The following is a 21,827-nucleotide window of genomic DNA, read 5'->3' as shown; positions in this document are numbered from 1 at the left end:
ACCCTCCACCTCCACCTTCTCTCTTTTCTTTTTTTCTTTTTTAATTTTTTATTTTTTATGTTAATGCCTGGCGTGCGACAACCGGCCTTCACCGGTCTCGTCGTGCAGAGGTTTCCCGTCGAGCCCCGAGGCAAAACAATCGGTAACGGTTAATTAAAATATAAAAGGCCTTGAGAACTTTTTAAAGGAGGCTGTTTAAGGCGGGTGTCTCCGCCCGGCCGCCTGGTATTGGGACTTGTATTTTTTAATTTATTTTGTTTGTTTTAATCCAAATGTGACCAGAAGACTTTTGGGCTAAAATAGAGGCAATGAAGGAGAAAAGAGCTGAGATTTTTCGGGGGGGGGGGGGGGGGGTCATATATGTTACATTTGCACATTAAGAATAATCAATAAAGCAAACATATTTATATTTTTTTAAAAGTCTAAATGATTATTTCCAAGTGAGTATTATTATTAATATTAATATTATTATTATTATTATTAGTAGTAGTAGTAGTAGTAGTAGTAGTATGGATTATCATTTTTATTATTATTATGGTGGATTATTGTTATTATTGTGGCCGGTGAGGGCAGAACGGGACGCATGCGGGAACAGATGGGAGGGGAAATAGTTGCTTAATTAAAAGTGCAGAGTCAATCCCGCCGCGTCCCGGCGTCAGCGCGGCCGCGGTCTGCACTTTAATAATATCAGGGAGTCGCTTTGGTTACAGTTACAGCTGAGCAGGAGGAAGAACACATCCAAAACAAGACTGATTAGGGCTTATGGGCTCTCTCTCCTCTCTCTCTCTCCCTCCCTCCCTCCCTCCCTCTCTCTGTCTCTCTGGTTTGTTTTGAATGGCAGGAAATCATCTGACAGACTCTTCTTGTTCTTCTTCTTCTCCTCCTTTACTTCTATTTGCTCCTCTCCAGGCTGTGACCACAAGCTTTCGGGCTTCTGCCTTTTGTTATTGTTTTTTTTTTTTTTCACGTTTTTGTATTCGTGTTGCTTCCCGGGTGGCCTAAGGGCAAGGCAGCAGTAGACTGTGCTGCTGTATACATCCTAATATAGCGCAGGGTGGAAACTCACCGTGCACCTGTTACCATGTCTTTTCATTTATGATTGTTATTATTATCACTTTGGATATTATCGTTATTGTTTTTATTATTATCGTCCTATGAACGGTCAATAAAATAATGTATCGGCTGCTTTAAAATAAAAGCAATTAAAGCAGAAGCAAAACAAATAAAGCAGCACACCGGCTCCGTTCAGCTGGGCAGGACCACCCCGAGGGCTCGTGCTCAGGTGAGTTACAGCAGCACGAGGAGCAGGAGAGAGAGAGAGAGAGAGAGAGAGAGAGAGAGAGAGAGAGGTCACGAGGCTGACCGACTGACCGAAAAAAAAGTCTCAATTCCAATATGACAGCCCTTTTATAATAATAATAATAATAATAATAATAATAATAATGATAATAATAATAATAATAAAGCAGTCGCCATCTTTCGATCCAGCCATGCACGCGCCGCCTGGTCACACATACACGCACACACACGCGCGCGCGCACACACACATATATTCAATGCCGATTTGAAAAGAGAGAAAAGGTCTGGTGCTTCTGTCGGTTCTTCACAAAGGCAACACTCATAGTAAACCCCCCCTTCATCCTCCTCCTCCTTCTCCTCCTCCTCCTCCTCTTCAGCATAAAGAGAGAGAAAAATAAATAACGCTCATCAAAAGCTGTTTTCCACGAATGAGTAAAAAAAAATTTAAAAAAATACTAAAAATTATAATAACAACGATAAACGAGCACATTCTCGATTTTATTCAGCACATGAAAGGTGATCGATCATATATAATCCATCACATATAAGATCACCGATTTGTGTTTTTTTTCAATTCGTCTGTTGTAATTCTCTAAATGATTCCGTTGCGACTCCATCGAAAGAATCTAGAGTAAAAAAAAAACAACAAAACAAAACAATGAAATAAAAATAAATGTGTGCTCGTTTCGTTTTTAATTCCATTTAAATCCAAGTGTTAGAAAAAAAGAAAATGTCTAAAAACAGTCATAATGAAAACATGCGGGGCGATGCGGAAAGCATCGAAAACAGCCCGTTATTCCTCGTTGAAGCTGAGTAAATTCCCCCCCAGCTCGCTCTAGAAACCAACGAAAAATCCATTTGTTATTTTTTTATTCCGCTGATATTTGTGGAAAATAGCTTCGCAATATTTCAAAGCAAAACTTACATTTCCGTCGAAAATCCGCACATATTTGTAAAAACAAACAAAAAAAAAAAAGAAAGAAAGAAAAAAAGACAGCCGGTGTGATTTAAAAACAAAAAGGGGAAAAAAAGAAGAATAACGTGAGGAAAAGCGAGGAGCAGGAGACCTGGTGGAAAATACAAACGGGTCAAAAAAGGGAAAATGTCCACAAAAAAAGCGCAGAAAACGTTGAAAGAAGCACCCGGTTCCTTATTAAGGCGAAGATACAATATTTATTCCTTGTCTCCTGGGATGCTCCGCTCCGTCTATTGTCCTCCCATTCCTCAGTGCTGATGCTTAATTTTCAAAACTTCTATATTACCAAGGGACCTACGACATCAGCCGAGAAATACCCTGCAAGTACAAAATCCGTGAGCCAGCCCCGTCCGTGCAGAGGGGAGACGCTCGCGTTCCGCCAGCTTTCTGCCGTTATACCGAGAGCGCATGAGGGGGGACTTTTCCATTTCTCCTGCTTTTTGAGGATTTTAACACATTTTTTTTGTATTATTTGCTCGACCGGGGCCAGAGAGCGGAGAGAAGAAGAAAAAAAAAAGAGAGAGGAAAAAAAAAAAACCACGGGTTACTTTGGAGAAAGCACAATGTCAGCGACCTTCCCCGGACTTGTCCACGACGCAGAGGTAGGCTCATTTATTTCCCTTTATCGCGCCTTTAATTCGAGGGGGGGAAAAATAACACGACAGACTCGGGTGCGCGGAAGAATAAAATACGCTTTGGGTTTTTAAGTTACGGAGGCATTTCGAGGCTGCACAAGAAGTCGTCTCTTAAGTGGAAGTGTTTTCTGCATCGCATCGGATGAGAGAGAGAGGGGGAATAAAAAATAAAATGCACGGAAGGGGAGACAAGAGTCGTGCGTCTGACTGCAGCTGCTGGTTGGAAGAAGAAAAAAAAAATCGGGTCTTTTTTATTATAGTGTGGAGGCAGAAGGAGGCTCGTGTGTGAGCCCGGTGGCTGTGATTAGAAACATTTCGGGGCGGAACACTCCGCTGTGTCTCACTCTGCTTACCTCCCATCCGGAATGAGCGAGAGAGCCGGGACAGTAAATTTGCCAGCAGCTCGGTGATAATAATAATAATATATAACAGCACGCCTTTTAAAAAAGCGCTGCGAGCAGAGTGACAGGCGTGCCGAAGGGAGGGGAAAAACATACCGATGGCTCCTGTTGCCGTGCGTTATTCGTTCCCCTCCCGGGCGTGTGGAAATGACATCTCCTTCAGGTGGTTTAAAGCGGAGAGGAGAAAAAAAGAAAGAAAGAAAAAAAAGAAAAAGAGAAAACGCTTTGAGTGTGTGAGTTGTGTGTTTTTTTGAGTGTGTTTGGGAGGCAGAGAGAGGAGACACCGGCTGATGCTAAATGACACGGCTCATATATCTCCCCGTCTCTTTATTATCTTGTAGATACGTCACGACGGATCAAACAGCTACCGGCTCATGCAGCTCGGCTGCCTGGAGTCCGTGGCCAACTCCTCGGTCGCCTACTCCTCCTCCTCCCCGCTCACCTACCCGGCGCCGGCGGGGACGGAGTTCGCCTCGCCCTACTTCTCGGCCAACCACCAGTACACGCCCCTCCACCACCAGTCCTTCCACTACGAGTTCCAGCACTCCCACCCGGCCGTGGCCCCGGAGGCCTACGGGCTCAACTCGCTGCACTCGGGCCAGTACTACCAGCAGATCCACCACGGGGAGCCCGCCGACTTCATCAACCTGCACAACGCGCGCTCGGCCCTCAAGTCCTCGTGCTTGGACGAGCAGCAGCGGCGCGAGCTCGGCTGCCTCGACGCCTACCGGCGCCATGACCTGTCGCTGATGACGTCACACGGCTCCCAGGCCTACGGCGTCGGCATGCACCACCCGGACCAGAGGCTGCTGCCCGGCGCAGGCCTGGGTCTGCCCACGACCGCCTCGGACGACCTGCAGGTACCGGCAGGCCACAGCACACCGGCACCTCACTGTCTCGCCTCTTCTTCTGTGGTTTTATTAGCACCGCTCCATAAGATAGGACGAGATAACAGACCGTGCCACCAGTACCCCCTGCCCCACTGGCCTACTATTGAGCCCCCACACCACCCTCCTCCCCATCCCCAGCCCCGTCTATTGTAGCAGCAACACAGCAACCCCAAAAATATTGAACAGAGAGACAGCGCCAGATGTCTGTCTGTCTGTCTGTCTGTCTGTCTGCGTCATCTGTCTGCTGTCTCCATGACACTGACGAGCCCTCCGTCAGCTACATTTGGCCCGCAGGTTTCTCATCCGGCTCCGTCCCACTTTGGACTAAACAATATTTTGGAGATCACGTCGAGATGATTTGGCTGCCAGAGCGCACGTGACCGTACAACAGGCCGAGTAAATGTCAAGTGCAGCGCGCGGCGTGAGAGGCAGGCCCGTTTCTAAAGGTTAATTGACTGGCAGTCTATACAATCCTATTGTCAAAGCCGCCCTTTATTTTCCCAGAAACACACGTGACGCATATTTTACATAATTCTTTTCGATGTAAAGAAATGGTCGAGATGAAAAAAAACGGCTGACACGCACAAGCGCGCACACACATACGCACGCACGCACACACAATGTGTGTGTGTGTCCGGCTGTCTGCTGAGGCAAAGAAAAGCCGCTGGTTGCTCTATTCTCCGGTAAAGGGCGGATTAACGGATCGGGGTTGAGGGCACAATGCCCGGCTCGGGCGCCATAAAGCACCGTAGTTTATCCAATTACAGACTTAACGTCAATCAACTTTGTTACTTATGCAGCGACATCTGAGCCGAGTTAAAGCGCCGGCTCTGGTTAAACACAGTTTTTAAGACGGCGACACATAATTTCGGTCACGTTATAAGTGTTTAAAGCGTCGCCTTCGTCGACATTTTTTAGACGTTGTTACACCGGAACTATTCCGAATTTGACATTGTTTGGCTTTTAATTAGCGACAATAAAGATGCCCTTTTTAATGTTTTATTCTGAAATTCAGATTCATTTATTATTTTCAAAACAATAATTTAGATGGCTTTTATTTACCATTTAATAATAAGCTATATTTAAAGGGTGTGGCGGCGTGACGAGGACGATGATTTGTATTTCAAGCAAAAATAGAAAATATAAAAACAGCCTGAATTTTCTCTAAATAAATTGGGGAACTACAATTTAGCCTGTACTCATTTTTACTACTTTTGATATTTGTTTAGTGATTTCTCCCTAGAATAAAATTCAGTTTGAATTTCAAAAACGCAATGTATCATATGTAACATTTTTGCTACACTGCATCAGTTAATATCATCGTATTTTATTTATTTATTTTTTTTCTAATTTTATTTTCAAACCTTTCGCCTCGTATTTTTGGCTCATTGTTAGCCCCAAACGCCATATTTATCCAAAGCTGTCGCCACATTTTAAAGCAGCGCAGGTCTGACCCCTTTTTTTATTATTATTATTGAGCTCCCGAAGAGAAAAGGAGCGGCCCGTGAACCTGAGCTCGCGCGGGGCGGATGTATGAGGCGAACAGATGCGCCTATGGTCTCGTGCGGCCCCGGTCGCATCTTTGAGCGCGTTAAAGAGATTTTCATGGCGAACAAAAGCAGCTGCCACACCTTTCTCCCGTCGCTAAGCTAATTCATGCAAGACTTCTGCGTTTTGTATATTGATTTTATAATCACTTTAGCTGCGGAGCAAGAGAGAAAAGGAACAGAGCCGGAGCTGGTTAAAGAAGGAGCTACAACACGCTCCTTTCTTCAGGTTTTATTTTAATCAGGGGGGCTTGCGCGCGGGGCCTGGCCTCCAGGCTCGCACGGGGGATTAAGTGTTTTCCGAATGAAAAAGCGCGTGTTCTCCTTTCTTGATGACATTGTTGATAGCGGTGTGATCTGGACCAAAATGGCGGCTGGTAACAGGTTTCCATCCACACATCCATTCATCCATCCATCCTGGGCCTCTCTATGTGGCTCCATGTGTGTTTTGCAGTCCTCCCAACAGGTTGGTGGCTGCAGCCGAACTCAGTCTGGATGAGCTGTCCTGTCCTCGCTCATCGCCCGGAGCCTTTCAAATTAAAGCTCCGTTTCTGGGCGAGCCGTGAGCTGCATCCTTTATCTCTCCCTGCCCTCGATACACTCACTCAGAGCTCCGCTAAGTGACGCGCACTTTCTAACAAAAAAAGGAAGAAAAAAAAAAAGATAACTTCCAATGGACAGGTGCTCCAAGTGGTGGAAATTGTTATGTCGATCTCTGTCAGCTATAAACTTCTGGCAGTTAAAAAGACACCTATAGGACCTCTGTATGCAGTGCTGCCCAACTCGTGGGTCGCGACCCCACTGAGGGGTCGCAAGAAAGAAGGTGTGGATCAAGGCACAGGAATTTTAGTTTATTCAGCTTTTCAACCCCCACGTTTTGTTGCAAAATGCTGACTTAAATCAAGCAGGGGTGTAAAAAAAAATATTCAAATTAACAAAAATGAGAGTTCCAAAGGGGTCACAAGGTTCATCTGAGGGGCATATTTAAAAAGCACATCTAATGCTGCAGGATTTTTTTTTTCTCTAGACTTTTCACAACATTTTCTTGTAAAAACTGACTTAAATCCATCAATTTGTTGTAAAAAAATAAATAAATAATAATAATAATAATTTTTTTTCTTTAAATCAATAGGTGCAAATCAGTCATACTGAATTAAATCCACGAGAAGGGGTCTAAATCTAATCATTTTTATTTGAATTTTATTATCATTATAGGGACAATGCAACTTAACATCCAATGCAGAGGATGTAAATGATGTGCTGCATAGGGAGTTTAGAGCTATTGCTAATTTTCCCCTCCTGTCCCTTGTTGGTACATCTGAGGGGACATAAGACAGAAAAGGCAAAAAATGAAATGAAGAAAAAAAATGCTGCACATTAATTTCTTATTTCTTTGTACCTTTTTATCATGTTAAAACCATCAAGATAGGTTAAAAACAATGGTCAGATGAAAAAAGAGTTGAAACTCACTCACACCTAATTAACATCCATGATAAGAAGTCTAAAATTATATATTTTATTTCTAATTGCATTTAAGGTACGATGCAGCTCAACATAGTTACATTATAGATAAAAAATGTGTTTGTATTTAATTAATTTAACCTTGAAAAAAAAGAAAACACTGAGGATGTATCCTCATTTACAATGGTGTCGAGATACACTACAGTCAAAGGACATGACAAAATTAAGAGTAACAGGGTGAGTGTGCTCACAAGTACAACTTGTAACTGGTGCAACAACAACAACAATGTAGCCGGTGTGCTGCACAACAGAGAGTTTAGAGCTGGTGTTAAATGTCCACTCTTGTACACGCAAGACATAAAACACACAGTATCACACAATCATAATAGAATAAGACACACACACACACACACACACACACACACACACACACACCACATCAACACACACACACCACATCAACACACATATAACCTACAGCAAAGTACAATAACAACACTGATAATGGGCACAGCTTTGGTTTGCTCGGTGACCTGACGTGTGAAGCAAACACACGTTGTTATAATTACATACACTGAGCACAGTTCTTCATCCGGACACTGTTTACATCACGGCTTTACATTTCTCCCTCTGTAAATAGGGTTTCTTTCAAATAAGAACAGTTTGGCTTTTTTGTGTGTGTGCGTCATTCTTCCTGGATGTCCCACAAAAGCATGACGCAAAAGGACAAAAAGAAAGAAAAAGAGAGCGCAGTGAACTCCTCCACCGTCTCCTGGACTCCCTGACAGCTGTGTAAAAAAAGTGTTTTCTCCAGCGGTGTGAGGGGAAATGTGGGTGAAGTGGTTTCACCTCCCCTGCTCGTCCTAATGAGTGAATGTCTCCGCAGGGCTCCGTGGAAGCGCAGTGTGGGCTCGTGCTGAACGGCCAAGGGGGCGTCATCCGGAGAGGTAAGGCCCCCCGTTTCATTACCTCTGCTGCTGTTAGTGCTGTTGCTCCACCGGAGGCCGTGAACGGCTCACGGCTCGACACGACAAGACAGCGAGCAGGCAGGCAGGCAGGCAGGCAGACAAACAGGCGGAACGCTGCTGCTCTCTTGTCTTGCTGTCAACATGTTACAGGCGGGCCCCGTTTCTCTCGCCTGTTTAAACGCTAACACACGGCAGTACACCTCCAGCATGAAATGGACTGTCACTCATCCCCTTAAACACTCCAAAACGTTCCTTTTAGAGGATCGAAAACGTCCCCAAAGTCGCGCATCGACGTGATCTGATCCTATAGACTTATTATTATTGTTGTTATATCACAGCCAGTCACAGGACAGTTAAACGCTTCACCACCTTTTTTTTTCCTGCACGCTCGTCTTTGTTCCCGTGGAAGTAAACGCGCCATTTTTAAAAAAAAAAATCTAATATTCATGTTTTATATATATATATATATATATATATATATATATATATATATATATATATATATATATATATATATATATATATATATATATATTTATTTATATATTTATTTTATTTTTCTGATCATGAATTCAGCACCAATCTCCAAACATCGCTGCTGATGATCTCGTCTCTCTCCTGTGAGGAACTTAAACAGGCAAACGCGGTTATTGTATGAGTGTATTTATTATGGATATAATTTGCAGACTACAAAGTATTTTTGTGTGTCAGTGTTCAACAAGCTAACCGCCTCGAATTAAATGAAAGGTCTATAAAATGAAATAAATCAATACATCTAATTTCAAACGAGTATAAACAGAGGCTTAACGGGGAAATCGAGGCGGTCGTTTTTTATTTAGCTGTTGAACGCTTCCGGTTTCGTTTTATTCTGTATTCCCTCTTTAATATTTTCATTTGTGGGCCGTGAGGTATAAGCACAAAACAACAGGAACAATGGTGTTTATCTGGTGTGCAGGGGCTCTTGTTTCTTCCTGTAGTCTACCTGTGGGCTGTGTTTAATCACAGACAGTAGATTTTAATCGGCGCTTTTAAAGGCTGGGTCTGCTCTGGATCACTCTTCAGGTGTGTGAGGAGGGGGTGGTGAGGGGCTGGCGGGGGGAGAAAGATGTGGAACCAGACCGGGCCTATTTCCTCACGAGTCCTCTGCTGTGGATCTGCGTCTGGTCCATCAAAGCCTGCTGCTGTTTTTTTTATTTTATTTCTTATTTATTTCATTTTAGTCGGGACTATGTGCAGGTTTCCATACAGAGAAGGAAGGCTGTGTCTCGGGTTTAATTTTTCATCAGCTCTGCCTAGGTGTTGGGGCTTTTCTCTCGGATTGACGCGGGAATCCCTCCGCTATCACTTTCGGTTAATGGTGCGCCGTATTTGGCCCTGAGCTCAGCCGCTGCAACCATCACAACCAATAATCTTTGCTTTACCTCCCGCTCCCGTATCGATAGCTTCTCTCGCCTCGGGCGGACGCTTTGATATGCTAATGCCGAGCGGGGCCCCGGATTCAGCCGAGATCATATTAATGTTGTTCTTTCTGACTGCGGCTTTGGCGGCATGAATATTCACATAACCTTTTTCAAAAGAAAATCACTCAAGAAACGCGGATCCTACTTAGGAGGAGTCGTCTGTGTTTTTAATCACCCCCGCCATCCCCTCCTTCCACAGCTCCCCGCTCCGGCAGCGTAAAGGCTGATCTGTCAGGCGCGCCCCCGCCACTACATCACCCCCCCACCCCCCCATGTGCACGCGCCTCCTCTTCCTCTCTCTCTATCACCCTCTCTCCCTCTCTCTCCTCTCCTGTCAAGACGTTGGCGGGCTTTTTAGGAGCGATAAACATTGTTGTTAAAATATGAGGAGAATGACATTTGGCCCGTGTCTCTTTTTCTTTAATTTTCGTGGCAAACTCGTAAAAGGCGCTTGATTCCGCGTGTGATCCCGCCCGCCGCTCGCGCCGCAGCCCGAGGCTACTCTCCGTTGCTTAAATACCGTTATCGCCTCTGGGCCCGCGCGCTCCACTGACTGCACTACCGGCAATAGCTCTTTTCGATTGCCCTTGGCAACATAAAATACAAACTACTTTGAATCAAAACATTTTTAGGGGAATTAATATGATGTGAACCCGCGGCTTTCGCACGCGCGCGCCCCCCCCACCCCACCCCTGTCAGAGCGCGTGAGGCTGACAGACAGGTCGGCACGGTTTGTGTCACACGCGCGCACACGCACACACACACACTCAGAGGAGTCCAAGCTTAACCAACACTATCAATCAGTCCCATCGACCTGCATCCGGTCCGCTCTCTGACGCACAGAGAGGGGCAGCCCGCCGGACTACTTTTGTTACCGCGCCGTCACACGTCGAGCTGCTGTCCAGGTGCTGAGATACGGCGGGGAGACACGCCACGGCAGGAATATGGGTTACACTCGCTCATGTGGTGACCAGATCGTCCACACTGCCCTCGATAAGGCTGACTGGTGCCCGCAGCGCTCTCTTCCTCCTCCTCCTCCTCTTCTTCCTCCTCGGCCTAAATGGCATCCCCTCTTTTTTTCTTTTTTTTTTTTTTTTTCTAAATTCTCCCCGTCATTCCATCATATCCAAGCAGGGCCCTAATAACAAAGCGACACACCCTGCTGTTAGATTTGATAATGAGGCGGATGAATAATAGAATATAGCCTACAGTACATCAGACAGAAACCTTGCGTTTCCAGCTGCCCGGGACGTTGGTTCAAGTGAAAGTTTAATAATAATAGGCCTACTCAGAACAGTCGATATATTCCAGGAGGACGCGGGCAAACACTGATTCAGATGCAATTAATAATGCGGGGGAGCCTTCACCATCACAACCGCGATCATTTATTCACGGCGCACAATGAGACGGAGCTGCTGGTTGGATGGATGGATAGATGGATAGATGGATGGTGGGTGGGTTGGTTGCTTGGTTGGTTAGTGGAAGGTGATTAAAGGAAGGTTTTGTTTCCCCCCTCCTGGGATTACAGCAGAGTTTTCTTACCTACAAACAAGTATCGAGCTGGAACAGAAGTATGAATATATGTACATAGTAGACAGGAGAAGAAGAAGGAACAAAAAGAAGTAAATGTAATGTTTAAGTAGAAGAGAGGGAGGCTGATGAAGTGCTGAGTGGAGCACATTGATCTCGCCAGTGCTGACTGAGGAGACTTGAGCCGGCTGGGTGGTGCATTTAACATCACAATCGTTTCTGGATTCATATTGTAATAGAAACACAGGGTTTATCGTGTTTGCAGCTGTACTCTGGTTAACAAGGATGACGAAGGTCATGAACCAGGAAGACTTTGTTGTCCAGTGAGGGACAAATATCAAAAAACATTTTTTTTCAAATTATTATCATTTACATTTTTTAATACTTCTGAAGACACAATATTCGCCCATAGCATGTTGTGTATATATTTATGATCACCTGCAACACGTGACTATAAATATACAAGCATGTATATCCATGTATACCTCAACCTTGCATGTGTGTATAAGCTATAATTGATTAATTTGAATACTTCTGACCAACTAAAGGATATTTTTGATCGGTTATTCGAAATCCCCTCTTTTTAAATTACGATTCACTTTTCTACATTTGAAGACATAAAACACAAGATTTAAGATTTAAGATTAACTACAACACCAGTGAAGATGATATACAAGCATTTACATCCACCTGTGCCCTGACTTGGGACACGTGCACAAGCTAATTCTTTGCTGATTTTGATTGATTCAAATCAAATAAATTATTAAAAGAATCTAGTGGATTATCCGAAACATGCACATGAACTCACAAAGCTGTTTTTCTTTGGTTATTAAAACGCTGACATTTTGGAGATGCATTGTTTGTGCTGAACATGACAAATGACTGAAACAATTAAGCGTCTTAAATCCGAAAATATCAGGTTTGATAAATGATTTTGGTGTTATTATAGAAGCAGGAACATTTGAGTGGTGTTCACCCTGAGCATCTGCACACTGGCCTCTCTGACACGTCACATTATTTCACCTGAGGGAGAAACTTTCTGACTGCCTTGCGCGATTCTCTCAGTGAGAACCACAGAGGTTGAAAAGTTAGCACCCGGCCGAAACCGTCCTGCAAAAAAACAGAAGCGCAAAGCGGTGCCGAGAAGTGATGAACAATGTCAACGCAATACTGCGGGATTACGCGTTAACTTTAATGCGTTAGCTCTGTTTTCGGACCAGAATGTACACGTATTTTCTTTGAGTCGAGGCTTTTCAAAGCCTAAAAGGATTTTTGCTGGATTCATTGAGTACAGCCCTGAGAGCGTCTACACTAAAAGTAAAGAAAATGACTCTCACAGCTCTTGAAAACACAGAATCTTTGTGTTACTTGCAGAATAGGGTAATCCTCAAAAATCGTGCTTAATATTCAGAAATTTGGGCTGCACGGTTTGTTTTCACACAGGGTGCATTTGCTCCATGGATAAAGTAATAAATCCATTATTATGATGATGATGATGATTATTATTGCTAGTAGTAGTTTTAGTAATTGTAGAGAAATATATAGTTCATGCACCAACAGAAGTTTGGTCTGGTGTGTGACATTTTGTTTTTATTTCAATATATTGTTAAATCAGTGTTAAAGATGTGTTATTGGTAAAACGCTACCAAATATAAAAGTCAAACGATCACCTGTAATATTTCCATAATATATGTATGAATGCACTGATGTTCCAGAACTGGAACTGAGGGGGTATTTCCTACTTTATTGCGTTTTCAGCACAAGCTTGTGTCTCTATAGGGTCTGAAAATGTGCACTGTTTTAACAATTATCATGTGTTTTCACTCTTACTTCAGTTTAAACTCAGGTGGAGTTTGTATGTTAAAATAAACAGCTCCAGGTCATGAATTGAGTGGACACTGGTCATTTACGTTATTAACTTTATCATTTATTCTAATACTCAAGTTTGCAGTAAAGCAAAAATCTTGTACGCTGGTCTCTCAGTCATAGAACAACATACAGTGCATGACATATGATGCATAGGCCAACATTTAACAGTGCAAAATTACAGTGTAGCACAATAGCAAGTAATTGTAATTACTTTTTGAAGGAACACCATTAAGTAAATAAACCAGTTGAACCAGTTAAACCATTTGGATGATCTCAGAAAGCCTAAAGTTGGAGATATATGTTGTTGGTTTTTTTTAGGACAGAGACAAAGATCACAACAGGTTGATGATTTAATTTATATTAGGTTAAGAGGCTTGTGGGCAGAAATTTGTGACAACAGAAAGGTAACATAAACAAAATCAAATTTGATAAATTAGCTTTTATTTTGAAAGTTGGATTTTGCAGCCCCGGCCATTTGCATTAATGTGACGATCACTCTCTTTTCTAGTTGACTTTCTTTAAACAGCCTCTTTCTGGACACTGAACACTGGATAATGGTGAGCCAGCAACAGTGCCCGCTGTAATGAGTGTGTTGTGTTTGTGTGCAGGGGGGACGTGCGTGGTGAACCCTACAGACTTGTTCTGCTCGGTACCGGGCCGGCTGTCGCTGCTCAGCTCCACCTCCAAGTACAAAGTGACCATCGCCGAGGTGAAAAGAAGACTGTCCCCACCAGAGTGCCTCAACGCCTCCCTACTGGGCGGCATCCTGCGCAGGTCAGTACGAAAGCACGGCACACTGAGGTTCATCACGGCTTCTTTAATGGAGCTAAATGCAACTACAGATGTTGAGACCCAGTCTTGAACTGTGGTCTCTGGCTTGGCGGCCTTCTCACCTATAGCTGTAACTCCACCACCTCCCCTCTGACCATGTACTGTAGAAGTTTCAATAGAATGATTGATGTGTACAGACATGTTCTACCATGTTGAAGATATCTGTGGTTTGAAGGAACAGTAAGTGCCATCATTTCATTTTGGCACTTGCTGAAGTTGCAGGAACGTAGTTGGGATGGACAGCTTGCGTAAATAGTCTGGAACCGTCACACCAGACTCCAAGGTTTGCATCCTGTCAGAAGTTAAGTTTAGGCAACATAAGTCCTTAGAATTAGAAAAAGAGATTTTCAGTTTGTGAAGAAGTAGAAAGAAATCTAATCAATGGGATTGACTTTGGTTAAGATTAGGGAACGCTAACCTTAACCCAGTAGCAAATATAAAGCGTTATATAAAAAAGGAGTATTTTTAAGCCCAAACACAATCTCCTCCCAACTCTCACCACGTCATTGTTGCGCCTAAACCTAACCACAAGATGTTAACCATAAAAGTAAAAACTGAACATAGAGAAACGTAAAGTGTCAACATACCCAGGGTTTTTCAGAAATGTGCTTTGCCAACTTTCATTTTTTAAAGGGAAATATCACGATATCCAGTATATGTTGATTAGAAATGTCTTTATGAGATACTGACATGATTAAGTCTTTAATCTTTATGTAGGTAGACTTGAAGATTCCCTTTTAAAACCGGTGCTACCATGACACTGGGTTGTAAGTTTAAAAAGTCTGTCTCGCAGCAGCAGGAGCAGAGTTATATCAGAATGTGAGCGTGTGGCGTAGTGGTAGTGAAAGGCTGTAGAAAATATCTCAGGTGCCCGGCAGCACACAATAATGACGACATACATCGTCCTCGCACGTCAACGAGCTGAGGTCAAATGTAAGATTGTAAAACCCGGAGATGGAGGTTATTAATATGTTCCTGTTATTTTGTCCAGCCCCTGTATCCTGTGGTGAGATGATATTGAACCAAAGAGTCTGACAGAGAGAAAGCATTGTTCTGAAAGCCTAAATCTGGCCGGCGAACACTGGCGAGCGCCGCCCGAGTCTGTGCAGCCCTCAGATGAAGCAGAGGATGTATACAGTAGCGCGTCCACAAAGACTATTGTAGGCGAGCGAGGGGGCCGGGGCTGCACGCGCCGCCATGCCCAGGGAGCCAGAGGGAGGCGAGACCAGGCCAAAGCACGCCAGGATCAGAGGAACCAGAGGAAAGCAAGAGTTGCCAGCGCTGTATTATTGATGAGGCGGAGAGAAAGGGAAGGGGGGGGGGGAGGAGAGGAGAGAGTGAGAGAGAATACGGCTGGTCCTACAAGACGAGGCATCAACAAAGTCAGAGCGGAAAAAATAAATAAAATGTGCAAATAGAGGTGTTGATCCTCATCTGGAGCGGAATAAATCACTTCTACAACAGGAATTATTCCATCAGATGAGATCCTGAGCGGGCTTCTCACATGTGCACTGGCATTACAGCTGCAATTAATCAATTAGTGATGAGCTGCCAACTATTTTGATAATCAGTTTGAGTCGTTTTTCTAAAGAGGCGAAAACCAAAAACTCTCTGATTCCGGCTTCTTTAATGTGGATTTCTTTTCTGGCTTCTCAACTCTTCCGTAACAGCAAACTGGATGTCTTTGGGTTGTGGACAAAATAAGACACTCGAGGACGTTATCTCGGGGTTTGTCGCCATTTTTCACCAATTTCTGACATTTGACATCAACCGCTTGATTAGTAAGTAAAGTAATGGACCGATTAATCCACAATAACAATAAAAGTTGTAGTTGCAGTCGGTGTTGAGAAGTTTGCAGGGACCTCTGTTTTGCTGTCATTTCACTCCAGATATCTCAAAAGGATCAGATAGGAAGCAGGCACGTGTGTGTGTTTTATTTCTATTTTTTTTATTTCACATTAAAAGACGAAGAATTGACAGGGAGCGTCGTTCGCCTGTTTTCCAAAATAGAACGTCTCACTTTGGGCAAACAGACGACTGACAGAGGAAACTCAGGGGGACACGCAGCCATATCTGTGCGTAAAGAAAGCTGATTTAAATATATGATTAGCTGACATGTTTTAATTTGAAACTCTTTGATTTTATGCTTCAGTCAAATCAAAGCAAATCCATATTCTTCCATCCTTGCTTAATTAAACACAAGTTCTTTTTATAGGTGATTTTAATTCAGCCTCTATGAGAAATGATCAGGGGATCAATGAGGATAAAGACGATATGTGATCCAGGTATTCAGTCTTTCTGTGCTTCGTGTTGAAAAAAAAGTTATTCTGCCTCCCCACAGAGCGAAGTCTAAGAACGGAGGCCGGTGTCTTCGCGAGAAATTAGACCGTCTGGGCCTCAACCTGCCGGCGGGACGGAGGAAAGCTGCCAACGTCACACTGCTCACCTCCCTGGTGGAAGGTAAGAGACTCTGTCCAAAAGTGTCCACGACGTTCAAGTCAAAACCTTCAGATTCATTTATTTCACAGTCCAGATGTCATTTTTTTTTAAGAGTTTGCTTCATCTGTTTTTTTTTTTTTCTCTTCCTGGTTTGTTGCTCAGGTGAGGCGCTCCACCTGGCGAGGGACTTCGGCTACACCTGTGAGACAGAGTTTCCCAGTAAGGCAGTGGGGGAACATTTGGCGAGGCAGCACAGCGAGCCGAAAGAAACCAGCGCACGCAAGAAAATGGTTCTGGCCACAAAGTGAGAATACAGTCACACACACACACACACACACACACACACACACACACACACACACACGTTCACACAGAAACAGTTTAGAGCTTGGCAAAGGTCAACAAGAAAAATGTTGTTTCATTTCATTACATTTCATTTTACGGAGTTAAGTTTCATCCGTAGTTTCTGGGCATTAGAGCAAATCAGCCTGTTACTTTGCAGATTACATGCTGCATCAGAGCCAAAGCAGCACATTTAAAATTCATTTATTTTATCGATAATCGGATCACACCCCCGAGATTCTGATACTGAACATCTAATCCGATAAACCGACCCATAGTATACAGAATTTAAGACAGTCCACATAAAGTACGTACACGTGAATACATGTATAAATTACTTTTACTTGTACTTTTTCTACTTAAATATATTTACTGTAAGAAAATTACTTTTGACGGACTCTTACTCAAGTAAGATTTAACTATATTTAACTCAGTATCTTTACTTTTACTCGAGTGTGACTTTTGGGCACAGGTGCAGTTGTGTAGAATACAGCAGAATATCGCAAATTCACACTGTAAAATGCATGAAACGTCATAAGCAATACCCAGAATGCACTGCATTTTACAGTAGTGAGCTGTAAAATAAATATATGGCATTTTATTGGGCATTTTGAGGTAAAATAACTCTAGAGATGACAGCAAACAATCTGGTCGCTGCCCTTTAAGCTCAATGGGAAAAATTCTGTCCCACTCCAAATGACACACACACAGCTGATCCTCTTTGTGTGTATTTGAAAGTATTAGCTGCTTTCAGAGTAAACCCTGACTCTCCTGATTGCACATCCAGTAGTGTATGTGCTGGGGGGTGGAAGCAGCTCCCACGCTCTTTGAGCTACTTCTCTCTTTATTTGCGATAACATCATCCCAGCGCTGACTGGAATCCAGGAAGACAGCCAGGAACAATGTTAAAAAAGCACCGTTCACTCCACATTTGCAGAACTTCTGGAATCACGTTGTGAGCGAGTGTTTCGCTCGTTTCGGCGTCGACATTGAACTCGTCTCGCTCCTTTTGCCTTCGATTGTTTCCTGGGAGAGACTCATGTGTGGCTTGATCCAAAATGATGGGGATGGGTGCGCGAGGAAACAAAAACAAAAACAAATTGCGACGGCTGTGTTGGAGACAGATGGTAAACCCCTCGTTCCCCTCCCTCCCTCTGTCTGTCAGGCAAATCTGTAAGGAGTTCCAGGACTTACTGAGCCAAGACCGTTCTCCTCTGGGCTCCTCCAGACCGACCCCCATCCTGGACCTGGACATCCAGAGACACCTCACACACTTCAGGTAACACATGCAGAATTTTACACGAGATTCTTTTAATTTTTTAAAATAATCATCCGGAGCCTCTCTCGCAAAAATCTAAACTACAGACAGTTTTCTTGCTCTGCGTTTTTTTTTTTTTTTTTTTGGCTCCGACCGCTTTGCCATTTTCCAAAGATGCAGCTGTGCAGTTTGTTATCTGGCACAGGCGGCGGCGGCAGCGGTGGAGGAGGAGGAGGAGGAGGAGGAGGAGGGCGAGGGAACGGCGGCTTGTTAGCAGAAAATGTCACATCTGTGGCGTCATCCTTCGCGAGCACGTAGCAAAGTTTTTTATCAGGCCTCCAAAGGGAGCGATGCACTGTGGAGGAGTAAGATGTTAGCTCGGCTGCATCGGCACAGTCGCGACAGCAGTTAAAGGTCAGAGCTGAGAGGTGACCGCACTGTTTCGCTCTCAGACCAAATCGAAACCTATTTCGTGGCCATGGTCGAGCAGATTCGGGCGTACAAACACTCTTGATAGTCCGTGACACCTCATGATAAACAACGCTAATTAACGGTTCATTTAAGTTAATTTAAGACAGACAGTTAATTTAAACTCAGGTAAAAGTCAGATACTTTACAAACCATGCCTGAAGCCGCTATCAAGGTTTATGCAACTCTAGAGATGGCCGTCAAAATCACGTTTATGGATGAACGACACAGTATTCATTAAGCATTTTAAAAAAATGTGCATCTTTTCCAATCAACTTAAACTTAATTGACTATTTATTGATTAAGCATTGCTGGAAAGTTCAATAAAAATGCAGCTAATCGTGACTGTTGGTCACCTTAAACACCCTCGTGGGGTTTTGAAGAGGCACACAGCTGCTGTATGTTTTGAAGCCGTCCTGTATGGCAGTAATTACATCAGAGCTGCAATTTAGGATTTCAAGGATGATGATTCTGCAGGGAATGTCATCAAAAGGTGAGACGTGCTCGTTTTCACAATTACTTAAAGCCACGATGACAAGTCTTCATATGTCCTTAGCCTGATTCACTTTACTACCATATCAGACAAAGACCAGCAGCAAATCCTCACAAGTGAGAAGCTAAAACAAAGGAGAACGAGAAGGTTTTGCTTTAACAATCGGGGAGTAAATGTATTCTGATATCGATACGTTGGCTGATATTCTTATCTACACAGAATATTTACAATGATGTGCATTTTTGCAACCATCCCTAAATCTTCATGACATACTTAAATATATTTTCAAAAAACTGAGGCATGATATTTTACAGGTTAATAAACTTTGGCGTTTAAAATGTCGTCAGTGCACAACAGCAAACTTTGCCGGGACTTTTCGTAAGAAGAGACTCTTTCTCCTGATTACATTACAGTAAAAGGAAAGTTTTCATATCAGACAATATACATGTTGATGCCGATATATATCTGTGATGTCTGTGATACTGACACAACAGTCGGGCTCTGACCACATTAGTTTTCTGGCGACTGATCGAATCAGACTGACAGTCACGGTCAGAATGGACTTTATTGGCCGAGCGTGTGCAGACATACAAGGAATATAACTCAGGTTCTCTTTATACAACAAGTGACAACAAACAACATTAGACAAGTGATCGGAGGTCAAGTGTTCCATAAATTCAAAGATGATACAAAGATGCAAGGAAACAATTCAGCACTGATCTGTCTGAGCGTGTTTAAACCTGTTGTAGTATTCAGTGTTGCCCCTGTAAATGACAGTAGAGATGGAGTGGAAATAAAGTAGTTACATCACAGGACGTTAAAACTCTGCTCTGACAGGAGTTAGCCCGACTAAAGGAGCTCTTTTAGGAGGATTAAAAGCTCCATAATGCAGCGAGAGGAGAGTTTCTGTGCAGTTGTACAAACCGAGGAGGGAAAAAAAGGACTTCCTCAGTTTGCCTCACAAACCCAAACCATCCCGCCGCCTCCATCTCCCCTCTGCACCCTAATGAGACACCCTTGTTTCCCGTCTCCTTCCCTGCAGTCTGATCACCCACGGGTTCGGCACGCCGGCGGTCTGCGCGGCTCTCAGCACCTTCCAGACGGTCCTGAGCGAGATGCTCAACTACCTGGACAAGAACTCGAGCGGGAAGACGAGCGGGCCCACCGACCAACAGATCAACAACAGCTCGGAAAAGACGCAGCTCCGGAAAACGGCCGAGCCCCAGAGCAAAGACGGGAAAACAGAAAAGACTGAGTAGCCCCCACCCACCCGGTCCCCGTGCCTTGGAGCGCTGCATTTAGGAGTGTGTGTGTGTGTGTGTGTGTGTGTGTGTGTGTTTGCACTCTCAGACTTGTTAACTCCCAGCATCCCTGTGTCTTCTTTGGGACGACTCCTATTTATTGTCATTTATTTATTTTCTGTTGACCCCAACTGTCCCAGACAAGACGTACAGATGTGTCAGGGGAAGGTAACACTTGTTTAGGTGTGTGTGTGTGTGTGTGTGCGTGCGTGTGTGTGTGGTCATGTGTGCTGACGAGGAGGAGCCTCGCCCACAGGAGACGGCCGTGACTCGTCCGAGACTTTTTATTCGTTTATTTATTAATTCTGAAAAAAACAGGAAGTAAACATGCTGACATCACAGTTTCCCAGGACAGGGAAGGGGGGGGGGGGGGCGGTAACAGCCAACAGAACACAACACACACACACACTTTTTAAGGGTTTCTGGGCGATTTTGAACTCAATCCAGCTGATTCAGGTGTGGATTTTCTGCAAGGATACAAGAACTGACACACGTTTATTCACCCCCGGAAGTTCAGTTAATCTCTTTTGGATTGAATAATTGAATCTCGCTTTCAAAATATTTACAGACATGACCCTGACCCAAACTTCTACTCATACACACACTCGAACACACACACTGCTTTACGGACCCCCCTTTCCCCCGCCCGTACCTGTGGGAGCACCTGGAACCCACCGAGCAGACTTTTAATACTTACGCCGTACAATCAGTGCCACAGCAAGCAGTGTGTTTACCATGTGAGCGACAGAGGGGGGAATAATAAAAAAAAAGGGGACCGATTCTGGAGTGTGTGTGTGTGTGTGTGTGTGGGAGAGATAAAGAGAGAGTGAAAGAGAGAGAGAGAGAGAGAGAGAGAGAAGGGTCCAACTCAGCCATTTTGTAAAAGGTGACTTTGCGGTTGCCGTCGTTCCTCCTCCCCTGTGCATGTCTATCTCTGTACACTTCCCCCGGATCGCAAGTTTAGCCGACACAAGCTCTCCGACCTTCGCTCATGAACATTTGTAAAGATATATATAAATATTTAAATTACTTTTCTTGTAGGCTTTCAACTATATATATGTTAAATCCCTACCTTCTAAAAATGCCGGTGTTCAATAAAGACAGTTGCTACGTGTTCTACTATTTGTTCTGGTTTTGAGATGCCGAACACACACACGCACACACACACACGCACACACACCACATATAAACATACATCTACGCAGAGATGGAGGCAAAGAAGAGCATGCAGAGACTAAAGAGAGGCAGCATGGATCAAAGCCTGCGAGGGTGAATTATCCATACGAGTTCACAGTGTTGAAATTATTAAAAAAAAAAAAAAAAAAGTCAGAGTTCATCTCTAATGTTGTGGAGGTGAAGAAAAAAAAAGGCGATACCTACAGAAACGTTCAAACGCCTCCTTTGTTGCGCGCGAGCATGCGTGTGTTTCCTTTCAGCTCGAGCGACTTCTGTCAGGTTCCTCTGCTTATTTATATTTCAGAAAAGAAATAAAAAGAGAGAGAAGAAATGGGATGATAAAACGGAGCGAGGAGCGGCTGCCTGCTGGCGTCTCCATCCGGGCTCTGTAGGTTCTGTTTACTCTTTAATATTCCAGTCATTTAAAAGGAGGTCACGTTCGCCGCACAGCACAAAAAAAAAACACATAATCAAGACAGGATG

At 43.8% G+C, this 21,827-nt stretch overlaps 1 protein-coding gene across 3 annotated transcripts in view; it reads left to right on the top strand.

Annotated features, from left to right (window-relative positions):
• The window catches only part of tfap2d (transcription factor AP-2 delta (activating enhancer binding protein 2 delta)), a 34,656-nt gene extending 13,369 nt beyond the window's left edge, over nt 1–21,287 (top strand). Inside the window, exons 1-8 of one of the 3 annotated variants that reach the window (XM_037085450.1) lie at nt 1,970–2,877; nt 3,653–4,171; nt 8,096–8,156; nt 13,645–13,810; nt 16,209–16,327; nt 16,469–16,610; nt 17,814–17,927; nt 19,910–21,287. In XM_037085450.1, coding sequence (XP_036941345.1) covers nt 2,533–2,877; nt 3,653–4,171; nt 8,096–8,156; nt 13,645–13,810; nt 16,209–16,327; nt 16,469–16,610; nt 17,814–17,927; nt 19,910–20,126 — 1,683 coding nt within the window. In that variant the 5' untranslated portion in view covers nt 1,970–2,532 and the 3' untranslated portion in view covers nt 20,127–21,287. Of the gene's footprint in view, nt 1–1,969; nt 2,878–3,233; nt 3,545–3,652; nt 4,172–8,095; nt 8,157–13,644; nt 13,811–16,208; nt 16,328–16,468; nt 16,611–17,813; nt 17,928–19,909 lie in introns of those variants that run through there. The other 2 variants (XM_037085451.1, XM_037085452.1) reach the window with 2 other exon arrangements.
• The last annotated feature ends 540 nt before the right edge of the window (nt 21,288–21,827 follow it).

Source organism: Acanthopagrus latus, chromosome 22, assembly GCF_904848185.1.
Source record: "Acanthopagrus latus isolate v.2019 chromosome 22, fAcaLat1.1, whole genome shotgun sequence".
Classification (NCBI taxonomy): domain Eukaryota; kingdom Metazoa; phylum Chordata; class Actinopteri; order Spariformes; family Sparidae; genus Acanthopagrus; species Acanthopagrus latus.
Note: the sequence above shows the minus strand (reverse complement) of the source record. Positions and strands in the feature narration are given on the sequence as shown.